The sequence below is a fragment of the Symphalangus syndactylus genome, chromosome 1 (assembly GCF_028878055.3).
Source record: "Symphalangus syndactylus isolate Jambi chromosome 1, NHGRI_mSymSyn1-v2.1_pri, whole genome shotgun sequence".
Lineage (NCBI taxonomy): Eukaryota > Metazoa > Chordata > Mammalia > Primates > Hylobatidae > Symphalangus > Symphalangus syndactylus.
Window position 1 is genome coordinate 127,576,951 of NC_072423.2, and position 18,361 is coordinate 127,595,311.

The window sequence follows — 18,361 nt, forward strand, 5'->3', positions numbered from 1 at the left end:
CCACTGTGCTCCAGCCTGGTGACAGAGAGAGACTCCATCTCAAAAAGTAAAACCATTCTTACCCCATAATTACGTAAAAACAGGCTGGTTGGATTTAGCTCTTAGGCCATAGCTTGTCAACACCTGCTCTAAAAGATAGAGTCACTGGATGCAGTGGCTCACGCTTGTAATCCCAGCACTTTGGGAGGCTGAGGCAGGTGGATCACCTGAGGTCAGGAGTTTGAGACCAGGCTGGCCATCATAGTGAAACCCCATCTCTACTAAAAATACAAAATTAGCCGGGTATGGTAGCGCATGCGTGTAATCCCAGCTACTGGGAGGCTGAGGCAGGAGAATTGCCTGAGCCTGGGAGGCAGAGGTTACAGTGAGCCAGGATTGCTCCACTGTGCTCCAGGCTGGGGTGACAGAGCAAGACTCTCAAAAAAAAAGGATTTGCTGACTATTGAAACCTTCCTTTCAAGAGATTATTTTTATGTAGTCTAAGAACTGTCTCAGCTAATTTATGTAATTCCATTGTCTATAGATTTTTTTGTGTTCAGTTTTTAAAATTAGGGTTCCCCCGCCCCTGTAAGATATAGTACAGTTTATATCCTTCAATTAGGACTGTTTGAAACTTGGTGGTTTATTGATATGGTCTCCTAAACTTGATGTTTCATCATAGTGGCATTTGTTGGTTTGCCAGTACACATTAAACGTTTGCTTTGGCTGGAAATACCATCTGACACTTTTTGTTTTTTTCTTACCTGTAGGTTCTATGACTGATACTATTATTATTAGTATTTTTAGAGACAGGGTCTTGCTTTGTTGCCCAGGCTGGAGTGCAGTGGCTATTTGCAGACTTGATCACTTCACACTACAGGCTCTAATTCCTGGGCTCAAGGGATTCTCCTGCCACAAACTCCCAAGTAGCTGGACCCACAGGTGTGCCACATGGTGCCCAGCTTCACGACTGAATTTAAAGGAGGCTCTGTATTATTTACTTTGCTTGTTTTGGGACAGATCTAATAGATGAATATGAAATTGTCAGCCTTTGGTGGTAGAGTCTTTTTTTTTTTGAGACGTGGAGTCTTGTTCTGTCGCCCATGCTGGAGTGCAGTGGCGCTATCTCAGCTCACCGCAACCTCCGCCTCCTGGGTTCAAGCAATTCTCCTGCCTCAGCCTCCTGAGTAGCTGGGATTACAGGTACATGCCAACACGCCCAGCTGATTTTTGTATTTTTCGTAGAGGCGGGGTTTCACCGTGTTGGTCAGGCTGGTCTCGAGCTCCTGACCTCGTGATCTGCCCGCCTCGGACTCCCACAGCGACCAGCCTATGGTAGTCTTTTTTTTTTAAAAAAAGGCTGGGTGCGGGGTGGCTCACACCTGTAATCCCAGCATTTTGGGAGACTGAGGTTGGTGGATCACTTGAGGTCAGGAGTTCGTGACCAGCCTGGCCAACATGGTGAAACCACGTCTCTACTAAGAATACAAAAATCAGCCGGGCATGGTGGCATGTGCCTGTAATCCCAGCTACTCAGGAGGCTGAGGCAGGAGAATCGTTTGATCCCGGGAGGCGGAGGTTGCAGTGAGCTGAGATCGTGCCACTGCATTCCAGCCTGGGCGACAGAGTGAGACTCTGTCTCAAAAAAAAAAAAAAAAAAAAAAAATTAACTCTGAGTTTTTTGGACATTGTGAAATTGTTGCCTTGATATGAACTATGACAAAACTAGTTTTTACTCATTCATGTATTCATAGTTGAACTTTTAACTTAAAACTTTTCATTTTGAAGATTTTCAAGTTACAAAAGTAGTATAGAGAGCTCACATGTACCCTTCACCCAGCTTCTCCTACTTATACAACCAGAGTACTATTGTCAAAATCAGGAAATTAGACTTGGTGCAATACTGTTATCTAAATTACAACATTTATTCGGAATTCACAGTTTTCTCCCTTTTGTCCTTTCAGATTGCAATCCAGGATTCTGTATTGCATTTAGTTTTTGTGTCCTGTAACAATTTTTAGTTTTTCCTTCTTTTATGATTTTGACACTTCTGATGTGTAGTGGTTAAAACTGTTTTAGAAACATGTAATTTTTTGGTGTGGGTGGGGAATGCAAAGATAAGATACACTTGTGAATGCTATTTAGCCTTGAAAGGATCTCTTATAGGCCGGGCGCGGTGGCTCACGCTTGTAATCCCAGCACTTTGGGAGGCCGAGGCGGGCGGATCACAAGGTCAGGAGATCGAGACCACGGTGAAACCCCGTCTCTACTAAAAAATACAAAAAATTAGCCGGGCGTGGTGGCGGGCGCCTGTAGTCCCAGCTACTCGGAGAGGCTGAGGCAGGAGAATGGCGTGAACCCGGGAGGCGGAGCTTGCAGTGAGCCGAGATTGCGCCACTGCACTCCAGCCTGGGTGACAGAGCAAGACTCCGTCTCAAAAAAAAAAAAAATAAAAAAAAAAAAAAAATAAAAAAAAAAAAAAAAAAAAAAAAAAAAGAAAGGATCTCTTATTTTTAGCAGTGATTTTGAGTAGAGTAGGACCACAGTTGCTTGTATTTCTTTAGTTACTACTTTGTCTCAATCTATCTAAATATAAATAGGATGCTGTATATGTTGTAGTAACTTCATAATGAAATTATCAAGAAATTTGAAAACATTAAAAAATTTATTTAGAATAACAATTACAAACCATTGTGTTTTAACCAAAAAATTTTTTAAAATTAAAAAACTTTGCCAAAACAGAGAACTTAGCCGGAAGAGGGTCACACTCTGTTACCCAGGCTGAAGTGCAGTGGTGCAATCATGGCTCACTGCAGCCTCGACTTCCTAGGCTCAGGTGATTCTCCCACCTCTGCCTCCCTAGTAGCTGAGATTATGAGTATGCGCCACCATGCCCGGCTAATTTTTTTGCTATTTTTTGTAGAGACGGTGTTTCACCATGTTACCCAGGCTGGTCTCTGGGCTCAAGCAGTCCGCCTGTCTCGGCCTCCCAAAGTGTTGAGATTACAGGTGTGAGTCACTGCACCCAGCCAATTTTAACTTTCTTTGGATGAGTAAATGTTTGACTATACATGTAATTCATTTAATGGACATGAGAGTATTCAGATTTTGTTAGTAGTGGTTGGTTCATGACCTTGGCTGTCAAGTATGTCTTTCCTGCTGCTCTGTAGTTTATACCATAACGTTCTCATCCATTTCCTCCCCTACTCTTCTAGAAAGCTTAATGACACCTCCTCAGCCTCACAACTCATCCTCGCCATGCCTATTTTCAACTGATTCCCTTAGTTATTTACTGGGAAAATGGAGCTGTCTTTTTTCGTTTTTTTTTCTTTGAGACGGAGTCTCACTCTGTCGCCCAGGCTGGAGTGAAGTGGCGGATCTCGGCTCACTGCAACCTCTGCCTTCCAGATTCAAGCAATTCTCCTACTTTGGCCTCCTGAGTAGCTGGGACTACAGACGTGCGCCACCATGCCCAGATAATTTTTTTGTATTTTTTAGTAGAGACAGGGTTTCACCACATTGGATAGGCTGGTCTTGAACACCTGACATCATGATCCGCCCGCCTCAGTTTCCCAAAGTGCTGGGATTACAGGCGTGAGCCACTGCACCCGGCGGAACTTTCATATACTGTACTGGCTTGTGAGTTTTTCTATGGTGTATTTAGGTGTGTATTTCTTATTTATTCTGGTTTGGTCATTTGGGCTTCTTGAATCCATGAATTGGTGTGTTTCACCAGTTCTAGAATTTGCTCAGCCTTCCTGTCTTCAGTTTTTGCCTCTATTCCATTCTTTGCTGAGACTTCAATTTAATGCAAAATCTTCTCACTTGGTCCCTTCTTAACTTCTTCATTTTCCATCATTTCCCTCTCTGTGCTGCTTTCTGGATAACTTCTTTTTACCTATATTCCAGTATTCCAGTCTCCTAATTCAGTCTTCACTTCTGTCTGAGCTGCTGTTAAACCCGAGTTCTTAATTTGGACAGTTTTATTTTCTAGTTCTAGAAGTTCTATTTGCTCTTTTTCAGTTTTGCTGTCCTTTAAAATTTCCTGTTCCTTGCAGATACTTTCAGGCTTTTCTTTTATTTCTTTAAACAGAGTAAGCATGATTTTATAATTTGGATCTGATAATTCTAGCATCTGAAATCTCTGGTGGTCTGTGTCCAGTCAGGAAAATAGAAATCAGTCAGATGTCTCAAGCAGAGAGGGATTTAGTAAAGTACTTGATTGCAAAGGAGCTGGAAGGGTTGGAGGAGGAGGCCATGTTACCTGGTTGTTCTTGGGCTTGTTGCTGGAGGCATGGCTGCTGATCCCCTGAAATTTTCCTCAGCTGCGTTCCGTGTGGTTGCCTGTTGTTGCATCTGGCTTTTCCCTTTCCCGCTCTTTAATTTCCCACCAGTGTTTGCCTTTGGAGAACCTGACAAGACTGTCTAGCAAGAATTCTTCTATATGTAGTTTTCAGGCTTCTAACCTTCTGCAGTAGAGGCAGAAAAGATCTGAATACCAACAGACAAAATCTGGAACTGGATATATGTCGTCTGTTGTTTTTGCTGTTGGTTTTTGCTTCTAGAGTCTTGTTTGTCCTTTTATGCCTGGTTATTTTGGGGTACTGGCATTTCAGAATTACTTGGAATAATCTGATGCTTAAATCTTTTTCACTTGCTTGTCAGACCCCTGGGAGCCCTACCTGTCAGTGGTTCCTCAGACCATGCTGGAGAAGCTAACCGGTACTTTCTCTTCACCCTTACCCTGAGCATCTAGTTGTTCTCATTCCAGTTTAATGTGGATGGCTGTATCCTACACCCACAAGGCCACTAAAACTACAGTATAGCTTTGCAGTTCTTTCCTCAGGTTGGGTAGGTAAAAGCCACTTTCAGTTCTAGGCTTGCTTGGAGTTACTGCACTTTTTCAGATTTCGGCCTGTTTCCTTATCTTGTTAGTTCTTCAGTACTTTTTCTATTTTTTTTTTTTTTTTTTTTTTTTTTTTTTTTTGAGACGGAGTCTTGCTCTGTCGCCCAGGCTGGAGTGCAGTGGCACAATCTCGGCTCACTGCAAGCTCCGCGTCCCGGGTTCACGCCATTCTCCTGCCTCAGCCTCTCCGAGTAGCTGGGACTACAGGCGCCCGCCACCACACCCGGCTAATTTTTTGTATTTTTTAGTAGAGACGGGGCTTCACCGTGGTCTCGATCTCCTGACCTTGTGATCCACCCGCCTCGGCCTCCCAAAGTGCTGGGATTACAAGCGTGAGCCACCGCGCCCGGCCCAGTTCTTCAGTACTTTTAAGAATATATGTGTTCTCTGACAACTTTTTTCCCCCTATTCTCAGTAAGGGTGGATGGGGTGTAGGTTCATTTAAATTACTTATCCTGCCATTACTAAACAGTTCTCTATGTTGTTTTTTCTATTTAGTTTCTTTCATGTCTCTTTAGAATTCTCATTTAGCTTCCATATATGTTTTATCTGTCTTGTCCTTAAGAAAAATTCAAATTTTCACTGTTTTTGAAAATTAGTACATTCATATGATTATATTCAAAGGCTGTGAGAGGGTGTATAATGCAGTCTCTGCCTCACACTAGGTCTTGCAGTCATTCATTTGTCCTCCCTGAAGGCAGCTTACATTGCTGGATTTTTAGGTGTCCTAGTAGATTTTTATACTTCATTTGATCAAGCTTGTTGTGATTTTCAAGTCTTTTTTAGCATCCTGATTTTTGGTGCTAAGGTACACTAAAATTTACCAAAATGTAGATCTTTCAGTTTTGCCTTCTAAAATGCATCATTTGGGCCTGGCGCAGTGGCTCATGCCTGTAATCCCAGCACTTTAGGAGGCTGAGGTGGGTGGATCACTTGAGGCCAGGAGTTCAAAATCAGCCTAGCCAACATGGGGAAACCCCACTCTACTAAAAAATACAAAAATTAGCCAGGCATGGTGGTACATGCCTGTAATACTAGCTACTTGGGAGGTTGAGGTGGGAGGTTGAGGCTGTAGTGAGCCATGATCATGCCACTGCACTCCAGCCTGGGAGACAGAGCCAGACCCTGTCTTAAAAAAATAAAGAAAGAAACACCCTACTTTTAGTTCCGTTTAACATTCTGTCTTTAGTACTCAAAAGTCTGTTTCCATTTATGGGATTACAAAAACCATCAAGGTTTTAGGACTTTCAACATAGTAGAAATTATAATCTTGTCTGGAGACCTAGTTTTCAATCTTAATACTAATTGGTTGATTATTAATACAGCAGTCAGTTCATTGATTCAGCAAATATTTGAGCTCCTTTGTGCTAGATGCTGGCATCAGTCATTGAAGAATCACATAGTTGGAGTTACGTGCTTGTGGCAGATACAAACTAAGTCAGTCATGTATATTGTTGGAAAGTGGTAAGAGCTGTGTATAGAGCTAGGGTAGGGAAATTGGGAGTGTGGGTGGGAGGACTCCAGTGTCATGTTGTCACTGAAAAGATGACATTTGAATGAAATGAGCCATTAGGATATCCAGTAGAAGAGTAGAACCAGGAGGCCGGGGTAGTTGGAGCAGGGGGAATGAGGGTGACGAGAAGAGGGGTTGAAGAGCAGGTTGCATAGGGCTTTGTAGGATTTCGTAAGGGCTTTGGTTGAAAGTGAGCTGATGGAAGGGTTCAGAGAATTGAAATGGTTTTAACTTCTGTTTGAAAAGGATCACTGGTTGCTGTGTTGACAGGAAGGCATTTTCTTAATTAAGTAAAAAGTTAATTGGAAATTCAATAGCAAATGATCTTTATGTGTTTATATGTTTGTTCAGGAGTCATTTAGCACTTACCATGAGCATAGTATTTTCTGTGTGGATGGTCGAGGCTATAACCAAGTGAATAAAAAGTGGTTGTCTTCTAGGATCTGAAGTATATAAAGTTGTGTCTTCCATATGTGACAATTTATTTATAAAAAGCCATTCTCAGGCAGTTATACTTCTTATTTTGATGATCTGTATCTAATGATCAACCCAAGCAGTTAGCATTGAAATGTTAAAATTATTCCCTGTGTTATTTTTCAGTATAATTAATGGTTCTGAGTCACAACTCTCATTCTTGTTTTCTTTCTCTCTGAGAGGGTTTTAAATGCTTACATATACATAAAATGCAGTATATATTTTTATCTTTCCTGGAGCCAATTTGACTGCTATGACTGATTTTTATAAAGAGGTGATCTGATTCTTTTTTTTTTTTTTTTGAGTGGAATCTCACTCTGTCACCGAGGCTAGAGTGCAGTGTCATGATCTCAGCTCACTGCAACCTCCGACTCCCAGGTTCAGGCAATTCTCTTGCCTCAGCCTTCCAAGAAGCTGGGACTACAGGCGCGCCCCACCATGCCCAGCTAATTTTTGTATTTTTAGTAGAAACGGGGTTTTGCCCGCCATGTCTCGAACTCCTGACCTCAGGCGATCACCCGCCTCAGCCTTCCACAGTGCTGGAATTATAGGTGTGAGCCACTGCTCCTGGCCTGAAGTCTTCTGAAAAGTTTTTATATCTGCCCCCAAGGCAGGAGCTTAGGTGGGGCAAAATTCCTAGGTCAAGGTGTTGAGAGAACTCTATGGGAGTGTTGGGACTATTGCTAACCATGTGATCCTTGGTTATTACTTGTGTACGTAGGAGTGTTTTGACAATTCCTGGGTATAAATAAGAGAGGGAGAATTAGTGGATAGTTAGTATCTTTGAAAATCAGCACAGTGCTTTAATAGAAATGCATGGGGGGAGTAGGGACTACTGGTGGGATAACGTTCTCTCCTGGGGTTTCCGTCCCATTTCACTTGTTTTCACATTCTGTTTTTGAATTGAATTGAATTGAATTGACCTGGCTACCCAAGTATCTGAGTGAACAGCTTGTAGGAAAAAAAGAGAAAATAAGCAGTTCAGTTCAGACAAGTCCCTATTATTGGTGTTGATGTAGTATTCATTTGATATTTTGTTGTTGCTACTGTTATTATCATTTCACTTTTTATTGAAGAATGAGTATAGAAAAGTTAAGATACAGATGTACAGCTCAGATAATTATCTCAAAAACAAATAATCACCTTCCATACATTAATAGGGGAAATGTAAAATTATTGCAACCACTTTGAAAAACAGCTTGGCAGTTGCTCAGAAAGTTAAACAGAGGTGGCGTGTGATGGCTCACGCCTGTAATCCCAGTACTTTGGGAGGCTGAGGCGGGCAGATCACTTGAGGCCAGGAGTTTGAGACTAGTCTGGCCTACATGGCGAAACCCGTCTCTACTAAAAATACAATTAGCCGGGTGTGGTGGCACATGCCTCTAATCCCAGCTGCTTGGGAGGCGGAAGCATGAGAATGACTTGAGCCCAGGAGTCAGAGGTTGTGGTGAGCCAAGATAGCACCACTGCACTCCAGCCTGGGTGACAAAGTGAGACTTTGTCTCCAAAAAAAAATAAGTAAAATAAAGTTAAATAGAGTTACCATGTGATCCAGTAATTCCAGTTCTAGGTGTATACTTAGCAGAATTTATCTACACAAAAACATGGAAAAGTGTTCATAGCAGCATGATTCATAATTGCTAAAAAATGGAAACAACCCAGATGGCCATCATCTGAATGGATACAGAATATGGTATGTCTGTACAATGGAATGGAGCCATAAAAAAGAATGAAGCATTGGTACATGTTAGAACATGGATGGTCCATGAATCATGCTAAGTGAAAGAAGCCAGTCACAAAAGACCACATAGTCATATGATTCCATTTAAATGTCCCAAATAGCAAATCCGTAGAGATAGAAAACAAATCGGTGGGTGCCAGGGGCTGAGTGGGTCTGGGATAGTGTGGTGAGTGACTACTAATGGGTATGGGATTTCTTTTTGAGGGGAGAAAATATTTTGGAATTCAAGAATTAGATACTGATGATGTGAATATACTTAAAACCACTGAATGACAAACTTTAAAAGGGTGACTTTATGATATGTAAATTATATTTCAGTAAAGCTGTTAAAACCAAACAACATCCAATATAGACTGTCCCAGAAGACCCCTCATCACTCTCCCAATCAGTGCCCCAGGTTATTCTTGGGGGAAGAATAGCAGCTGTTGCGACTGCTACTGCTCCCATTTACCTCTCAGAAGGAGCCATTGTTTTAGACTAGGCATGAAGCTTTATGTTCTTAACACTTGCCAAGGCACAGCAGGGAACTTTTTGTAAAACCCCATTTTAATCAGATGCTTCTTTGTAATTCCATGGTGTCAAGTGTGACCTACCTTTGGCAGCAGTATTATTTCTTGCCTTTCAAATCAGGTAGCTATGTACTCTTGACTTTCTTTTTTTTTTTATAGAAAGAATCTGGACCTTAAAGTTTTAAAAGAATTTTTTAAAGTGCCATATATATATATATATTCAGAGCTGCCCTGTCGCCCTCCCCCACTTCCTACCCCGAGATAGCAGTTGTTAATGCCATCCTTTAGATGAACCACATAGCATTAATAGTTCTTTTATTCTACATGTAATTTCTGATCTTAAATTTTAAAAAAAACTATCCCTAAATGTTTATATGCTTTTAAATATTTCAGACAAGATTGGGTGCATTCAGGATGATATGGCTGTAGACAAATATTTCAAACCCAAAGTAAGGTCAGTGTTGATTTTTTGCTTTTCAGTGATGTCTTGGCATTGCCCATTTTCAAGCAGGAAGATTCCAGCCTTCCATTGGATGGTGAAACAGAGCACCCACCCTTTCAGTATGTGATGTGTGCCGCAACGTCGCCAGCAGTAAAACTGCATGATGAAACGCTTACTTATTTGAACCAAGGTTAGTGTGGTTATGTCACATTTGACATGTAAGAATTTACAGAAATACAAAATAATATTTTGGCATTGTAGCCTAGATTATTGGTAATAATTAAAAATTAGGTTCTTTTTCTTAAATTTTACAACTTAATGAAAACTGTAGGAATTTTACTGTGAGCAGCTGAAGTACAGTTTGTGTAAACTGATTTGCATTAAAGAGGGTCTGAGGAGGAAGATTTATTACAGGATTTTTAAGACATAATCCAAAAGACTAGCAAGTAGGAAACGAAGTCAGTTATTTTTAGGGACAGTGATTTCAATATGGAACTTGAGAATGAATCAGACGTCCAGCTAGCAAGGAACCTGGATTTTGAACATGAAGCAGTTCTGTGCTGAAAATAGACTTAAGCTGCACCAGGATGGAGTCTGTGGCTAAATAAACATCACATTTTATCCCCTATATCTTGTTTGTAGTTTATGTCAGGGTGTTATGAAAGGGATGGTGGGGAAGGAGGGAAAATAGTAGAGATGTGGGGGGTAGAGTTTACCTTTTTTTTTTTTTTTTTGAGACTGAGTTTTGCTCCATCGCCCAGGCTGGAGTGCAGTGGCGCGATCTCGGCACACTGCAACCTCCGCCTCCCAGGTTAAAGCAATTCTTGTGCCTCAGCCTCCCACGTAGCTGGGATTACAGGCACACAGCATCATATCCAGCTAATTTTGTGTAATTTTAGTAGACAGGGTTTCACCATGTTGGCCAGGCTAGTCTCAAACTCCTGACCTTAAGTGATCCACCTGCCTTGGCATCCCAAAGTGCTGGGATTACAGGCGTGAGCCATTGCACCCGGCTGAGTTTATCTTTGGAAAGAGGAGAGTTTGCCCTTTGCGGTTTGGGCACAGGCTGATGTGACTTACCCCTGTAAACAAAAGTATTTTGAATGCAGGAATTAATTTGTTGGATACATGTACTGAAAGCAGGTTGAATTCTGATTTTAAACAATTTTTTGAGCATTTTTACTGTTATATGCTCATTGTAGAAAAACCGGGAAATATGTGAAGAGATAATGCCAAAAATTGACTAACATTTTTGGTCTGTTTCTTGAATGTATATACATTTTCTTTCAAAAAATTAGAATTATACATCTGTTCACTTAAGAGTAGTGTTTATTTTTCTGTCATTAAATAGAATTTTTACTCGAAGTTTTGGAAAGAGCAATAGATTTTAGACTTTTACATGTGATTATCTGAAATGTGGAAGCATAACTTACTTCTACCTTTTCGTTTGATATATAAGTTTAGAATCTATAAGGTTTTACCTTCAGGTAGTCCTGTCTCTGGCACTTGTGACAATTCCCTGTTTGTTTTTATATTTAGTGTTTGGATAGGCAATCACTTATTTGAGACTTAAATTTTATATTTGAAAGAACTTTTAAGAACTTATTTGGTAATCTGTTTTAGACATAAAAATAACAGAAGAAACAATGTAGGGGCAAGGATATTCACTGTAACTTTATTTCTAAAGATAAAAAAGGAAATAACCTGAATTTTCCTTACTTGTGGAATAGTCGATTAAGTTCTGTTACATACATACCATGGAATGAATTAGTACACATACACACCCTGTTTAAAGCAACATGTAGGATGTGCATTTATTGGCCTGGGGGAATGCCCATAATTTATCATGGTTGTTCTTAAACCAGATAAAGATATTTCATATCGATAAAAGTCATAATCCACCATCTGTAGTAGCGATATAGTAGACTGACACTAATTGATACTGTGCATCTAGCATTGTACTAAATACATGTGTTAACCTTATTCAGTTATCACAGCAACCCTAGGAGAGGTTTATTCATTTTGTAGATTAAACTTAGAGCAGTTAATTACTTTGCTCAGTGTCAATTTGGAAAGCTTAGGTTTTAACAAAATTTTTTTGAAGTATTACAATAATGTGCACAAATCTTAATGAATTTTTACATGTATATTCCCTTGAAACTACTACCTATTTCCACCTTTTCTAGTACTCCAGCAGGCTCCCTTGTGCCTCTTTCTCAGGTGATACCTCACTCGAATATAATCAATATAAGGGCAGGTGATTTTCTTGTACTTTATTCTGCTTACTACAGTATTAATGTTGAGTATTTTCTTGGTTCTGGAATTGTGTTAATTTATTTCTTGATTTTTCCTAGTCTTTTCAGAAAAAAGGTAGAAAGCTGAACTGTATATGTAGACATGTTTAAAACAACATACATTTTAGTAATTTTAAAAAATATGGGCTGGGCACGATGGCTCATGCCTGTAATCCTAGCACTTCGGGAGGCCAAGGTGGGCGGATCCATGAGGTCAGGAGATCAAGACCATCCTGGCCAACATGGTGAAACCCCGTCTCTACTAGAAATACAAAAATTAGCCAGGCATGGTGGCGCACACCTGTAGTCCCAGCTGCTCAGGAGGCCGAGGCAGGAGAATCACTTGAACCCGAGGTGGAGGTTGCAGTGAGCCAAGATCACACCACTGCACTCCAGCCTGGGTGACAGAGCGAGACTCTGTCTCAAAAAAAAAAAAAAAAAGTTTTTTTTTGAGTAATTTTAAAGGAATTGTACTTTTATGTGCCCTTTTAAAAGAAATTATAATACCTTTCAAAATAATACCTATTTGAGTATCACAGTATATATAATAGTGTGTTGTGCTTTGCACAGACTGTATCTTAGCATTTATCATCTTGACAAAAAGTTTTAAACCCAAAATTTTCCATGAATCCTTAAACAAGTTTTTAATTTTCTATAAATGTATATTTTCTTCCTTCCCTTCCTTTTCCTTCTCTGCTCCCTTTCTCTTCTCCCCCTTTCTCCCCCCCCCCACCCCTTCCTTCTCCCTCTCTTTTTTGGTCTTGCTCTGTCACCCAGACTGGAGTGTAGTGGTACAATCATGACTCATTGCAGCCTTGACCTCCCAGGCTAAAGTGATCCACTCACCGTAGCCTCCTGAGTAGCTGGGACTACAGGCACAGGACACCATGCCTGGCAAATTTTTAAAAAAATTTTCGTAGAGATGGGGGATCTCACTATTCATTGCCCACGCTAATCTCCAACTCCTGGGCTCAAACGATCTTCCTGCCTTGGCCTCCCAAAGTGCCGGGATTACAGGCGTGAACCACTGAACCTGGCTTTTTTTTCTTCCTTCCTCCCTCTTCCCTTCTTTCTTTTTATTTGTTTGTTTTTAGAGACAGGATCTTGCTTTGTTGCCCAGGCTGTTTTTGAACTCCTAGGCTCAAGCAATCCTCCTGCCTCAGGCCTTCTGAGTAGCTGGGATGTAGTCCTTAAAGGTATATTTTTCTAATGAGAGGATTCATAGCTTTTTCTAGATTTGGACAAGGATTGGACCAGAGTGAGACATTTCTGAGTATCTTTCACCCTACCTCTTTGTCTACTGAATAATAGAAGCTTGCTAATTTAAAGTAGTAAGACAAACAAAGATCTAGACTAGCAAAGTATCTTCAGCTCACTAGACTCGCTTTTCTTTTCCTTTTTAATTTTATTATTTATTTATTTATTTTTTGAGACAGGGTCTCACTCTGTCTCCTAGGCCGGAGTGCAACGATGCAGTCTTGCTCACTGCAACCTCTGCCACCCAGGCTCAAGAGATTCTCCTGCCTCAGCCTCTGGAGTACCTAGGACTATGGGCACACGCCACCATGTGTGGCTAATTTTTGTATTCTTACTAGAGATGGGGTTTTACCATGTTGGTCAGGCTCGAACTCCTAGCTTCAAATGATCCACCCACCTTGGCCTCTCAAAATGCTGAGATTACAGGTGTGAAGCACCACGCCCAGCCGAAATGGTCATTCTTCATGAAGCATATTTGCCACTATGTAATGCTGTAAAGAAAATAAAAATCAAATTTGGTATAGTCTTCACTTTGTCAGTAGAAATTGGAGCAAGTTTTCCTAGTTGTATTGATGTCTTAGTGTCATTTTTTGAGTTCTTTTTGAACCTCAGAGGGACTGAGTGTAAAAACTTATTTGTGTTTAAGGCTGGGTGCGGTGGCTCATGCCTGTAATCCCAGCATTTTGGGAGGCCGAGGTGGGCAGATCACATGAGGTTAAGAGTTCAAGACCAGCCTGGCCAATGTGGTGAAACCGTCTCTACTGAAAATACAAAAGTAGCTGTGAGTGGTGGCGCACGCCTATATCCCAGCTACTCGGGAGGCTGAGGCAGGAGAATCACTTGAACCTGGGAGGTGGAGGTTGCAGTGAGCCAAGATTGCACCACTGCACTCCAGTACCCCGCCCCAGCCCCCCGCAAAAAAAAAAAAGCAACCTGTATTTGTGTTTGCCTGGTTATGCGTGAATAAGAAGAGGAGTTAAGTCCCTGACTTTAACTGTGGAGTAAAAACCAACATGGAGCCACCAGAGGGTGGAGTACACATAGCTGGCTTTCCCTTTGGGCAGGGATCTGGCTGGAATAGGCTGCCTTTTGTCTTAACAGCTGGGGGCTGAGCCTTTGATGCTTCCACACCTGATAACATGAGTGAGACTTCTGATCTTACCCCCTTGCTGACTTGCTACTGCTGGATCAGCCTCTAACTCTTCAAATGAAAAGAATTTCTCCTTGTTACTCCCCAAATACATTTTCATTTGGAGACCAAATTCTACTCGGAGAATACTCTGCTAAGAATGTTAATTAACACACCTGTAATCCCAGCATTTTGGGAGGCCAAAGAGGGTGGATCATCTGAGGTTGGGAGTTTGATACCAGCCTGGCCAACATAGTGAAACCCCATCTCTACTAAAAATACAAAAATTAGGCTGGGCACGGTGGCTCATGCCTGTAAACCCAGCACTTTGGTAGGCAGAGGCGAGTGGATCACAAAGTCAAGAGATCGAGATCATCCTAGCTAACATGGTGAAACCCCGTCTGTACTAAAAATATAAAAATTAGCTGGGTGTACTGGCATGTGCCTGTAGTCCCAGCTACTCAGGAGGCTGAGGCAGGAGAACCGCTTGAACCCAGGAGATGGAGGTTGCAGTGAGCCAAGATCGTGCCACTGTACTTCAGCCTGATGACAGTGTGAGACTCCGTCTCCAAAAAAAAAGCCAGTATGGTGGCACACACCTCTAATCCCAGCTACTTGGGAGGCTGAGGCATGAGAATCGCTTGAATTTGGGAGAGGGAGGTTGCAGTGAGCCCAGATTGCACCACTGTACTCTAGCCTGGGCAATAGAGTGAGACTCTGTCTCAAAAAAGAAAAAAGAATGTTAATAAAATACAGATATAAAGCCCTGGAAACAGCATGTTTATTGGATTAAGAATTCCGTTAAATATTTCAGAAAGTTCTTTTTGCTTAGTTTCATTTTTCACAACAGTAGATTTCCTCCTGATTAGTTTCAGTTCATGTTACTAAAGTTTCATGATAGGAATAGGACTTTAGAAATAACGTTTCTAAAGCATTGAACTTAGCAAAGTGGGGGCTGTCACATCTTGGGCTCCATGTTGCCCTGCAGTCCCATTTGATGAAGCTAGACTAGAGTATGTGTCTTCAAAGGTGGGTGGGGACATGAATCATAACAGTTATATTTTTCAACTCTGGCAGAATTTTTGCATTTCTGAGCCAGAAATGGAACAAAAAATAAAACATGAAAAGTAAATTGAGAAGATAAAGCTAAAAATAGGACTAGCATCTCAGAATATTACTGTTGGACTATATTAACTTTATATTTCATTAATACTGGATCCTTCTTTATATTTCAGTTACAACCTAGATTGTTGTTTCAGGAAGCCGTGGTATTAAAATAATTATGGATTGGGGGACAAATTAGGAAATTTCTAAAAGTCTGGTTGTTCTCTCAATGGATATTACCATTGAAGAATATAATAGTTTCCAATAGGGAAACCACTTTAAGCATAGCAAGTGTTATAGAGCCTTTTCTTCTGGGTTTTTTTTGTTTGTTTTTTTGTTTGTTTTTTTTTTTTTTTTGAGATGGAGTCTCCCTCTCGTTGCCCAGGTTGGAGTGCAATGGCGCGATCTCGGCTCACAGCAACCTCCGTCTCACAGGTTCAAGCGATTCTCCTGCCTCAGCCTCTGGAGCAGCTGGCATTACAGGTGCCTGCCACCACGCCCAGCTAATTTTTGCATTTTTAGTAGAGATGGGGTTTCACTGTGTTGGCCAGGCTGGTCTCAAACTCCTGACCTCGTGATCCGCCCATCTCAGCCTCCCAAAGTGCTGAGATTACAAGCGTGAGCCACTGCGCCCAGCCTAATTTTGTATTTTTAGTAGAGATGAGGTTCCACCATGTTGGTCAGGCTGGTCTTGAACTCCTGACCTCAAGTAATCTGCCTGCCCTGGCCTCCCAGAGTGCCAGGATTACAGGTTTGAGCCACTCCACTTGGCCAACTCTTGGTTTTTCTGCCTCAAGTCAGCTCCTGGCTGTCTTTGAGGTCAGGAAATGGTGACTCTTCTTCAATTCCTTGATCAAAAATCAGGAGTAATCCTCAACTCTTCTTTCTGTTACACTTTACATCTAATACAGCAGAAAACTGAGGGATTTATACTGATCTGATAGGTGAAAAATGATTTCAGTGTGGTTTTAATTTGCATTTCTCTAATGGAAGTTGAGTGTCTTTCAATATGTTTAAGAACTGTTGGCATTTCCTTCTTTTGTGAACCCACATGTCCATTTCATTTGCTCATTTTGTTCCTCTAGGGATATTGGACATTTGTTACCAATGTTTTTTTTTTTTTTTTTTTTTTTGGAGACAGAGTTTCGTTCTTGTTGCCCGGGCTGGAGTGCAGTGGTGCAATCTCAGCTCACTGCAATCTCCGCCTCCCGGGTTCAAGCGATTCTCCTGCCTCAGCTTCCCAAGTAGCTGGGATTGCAGGCATGTACCACCATGCCCAGCTAATTTTTGTATTTTTAGTAGAAATGAGGTTTCTCCATGTTGGTCAGGCTTGTCTCGAACTCCCAACCTCAGGTGATCTGCCCGCCTTGGGCTCCCAAAGTGCTGGGATTACAGGCGTGAGCCACTGCGCCCAGCCTGTTTGTTCACAATTTTATAGGAGCTCTTTATGTATTGGGGAGATTAGCCCTTTATGTATAATGCCACTTGCAAATATTCCCTCCGTTACACATTTTTTTTTTTTTTGTCTTGACCAATCAGAATCCTTGAGTCAAAGGGTATAGTATTTAATTTGTTGACAGGTGCAGCCACATTGCCTTTTAAAAAGACTTTTTAGTTTATATTCTGTACATTATTCAAGATTATTTCTCCCCCACACTTGCCCATTTGATTTTTAGTTAAATACTTCTTTGTTTGTTTGTTTGTTTTTGAGATGGAGTCCCGCCCTGTCGCCCAGGTTGGAGTGCAGTGGCGTGATCTCAGCTCACTACAACCTCTGTCTCCTGGGTTCAAATGATTCTCCTGCCTCAGCCTCCCGAGTAGCTGGGACTACAGGTGCGTGCCACCATACCCGGCTAATTTTTCGTGTTTTTAGTGGAGATGGGATTTAACCATGTTAGCCAGGATGATCTCTATCTCCTGACCTCAGCCTAATTAAATACTTCTTATGGCCAGGTGCGGTGGCTCACGCCTGTAATCCCAGTACTTTGGGAGGCTGAGGCGGGTGGATCACCCGAGGTCAGGAGTTCAAGACCTGCCTGGCCAACATGGTGAAACTGTCTCTACTAAAAAATAATACAAAAATTAGCTGGGCGTGGTGGCGGGCACCTGTAATCCCAGGTACTCAGGAGTCCAGGGCAGGGAGGACTGCTTGAACCTGGGAGGCGGAGGTGGCAGTGAGCTGAGATTGTGCCACTGCATTCCAGCCTGGGCGACAGAGCGAAGCTCCCTGTCAAAATAAATAAATAAATAAAAATTAATATTTCTTATTGATCTGATAATCAGCATAAACCTTTTGTTGATTTTTATTTCCTAAATTCTTGTGAGGTTGAGTGTAATTTTAAATATAAATGGTGTATTTTTCAAAACTTTATATTCTTCATTTTGAAAATTATTTCTTACTGTTTTCAGAATATAGATCCATTGTTAAATTTAGTGCATATATCTTCTTCCAATCTGTCTCTTAGTTTAACTTTTTAAAAATGTCTCTTGCCATACAGGTGTTTTTTAGTGTTTCTCTGTCTGTTGAATGCATGTAAGCAACTTTTCTTTGTAACTGACTATATATATGCTGTTTTCCTTCACCAGCCTTGGAGTGATGTAGTTGTATTTTGATAAACCCTTGTTGAATTTTGACCCTATAATCTAGAATCCTTTGTATATTTTTCTGTAAGCCCCCTGGGAGTATGGACAAGGTGTTGGTAGTTATAAAGATTCTCAACTTCGTGTGATATTATAAGCATTCTTTAATTTTTACTGATTTTCTGCATGCCAAATTATACTATCATTTTTATTATTTAATAACAGATAATCCAGAAATCATTTTTTGTGGATTTGGAGTACATTATTAATTTTTTTACAGCAGCGTTTTCCTAATTATCTAGATCGATGTGTGAATATCTGTGTTTTCTAATAAACACTAAAAGTGGAAACAACCCAAATATCCATCAGCTGATGAATGGATAAACAAAATTTGGTATGGTCTTTACACAATGGAATAGTATTAGGCAATAAA

The 18,361-nt window shown here is 41.0% G+C and overlaps 1 protein-coding gene across 5 annotated transcripts in view; it reads left to right on the top strand.

Moving 5' to 3' along the window:
- Positions 1–18,361, top strand: part of UBP1 (upstream binding protein 1) — a 53,304-nt gene that overhangs the window by 5,689 nt on the left and 29,254 nt on the right. For all 5 annotated transcript variants that reach the window (XR_008658642.2, XM_055284576.2, XM_063612633.1 and 2 more), the window contains one exon: positions 9,603–9,754. Coding sequence is in view for 4 of the 5 variants with exons in the window: in XM_055284576.2 (XP_055140551.1) it covers positions 9,603–9,754 (152 nt within the window). In the remaining variant the exon portion in view is untranslated. The remainder of the gene's footprint in view (positions 1–9,602; positions 9,755–18,361) is intronic.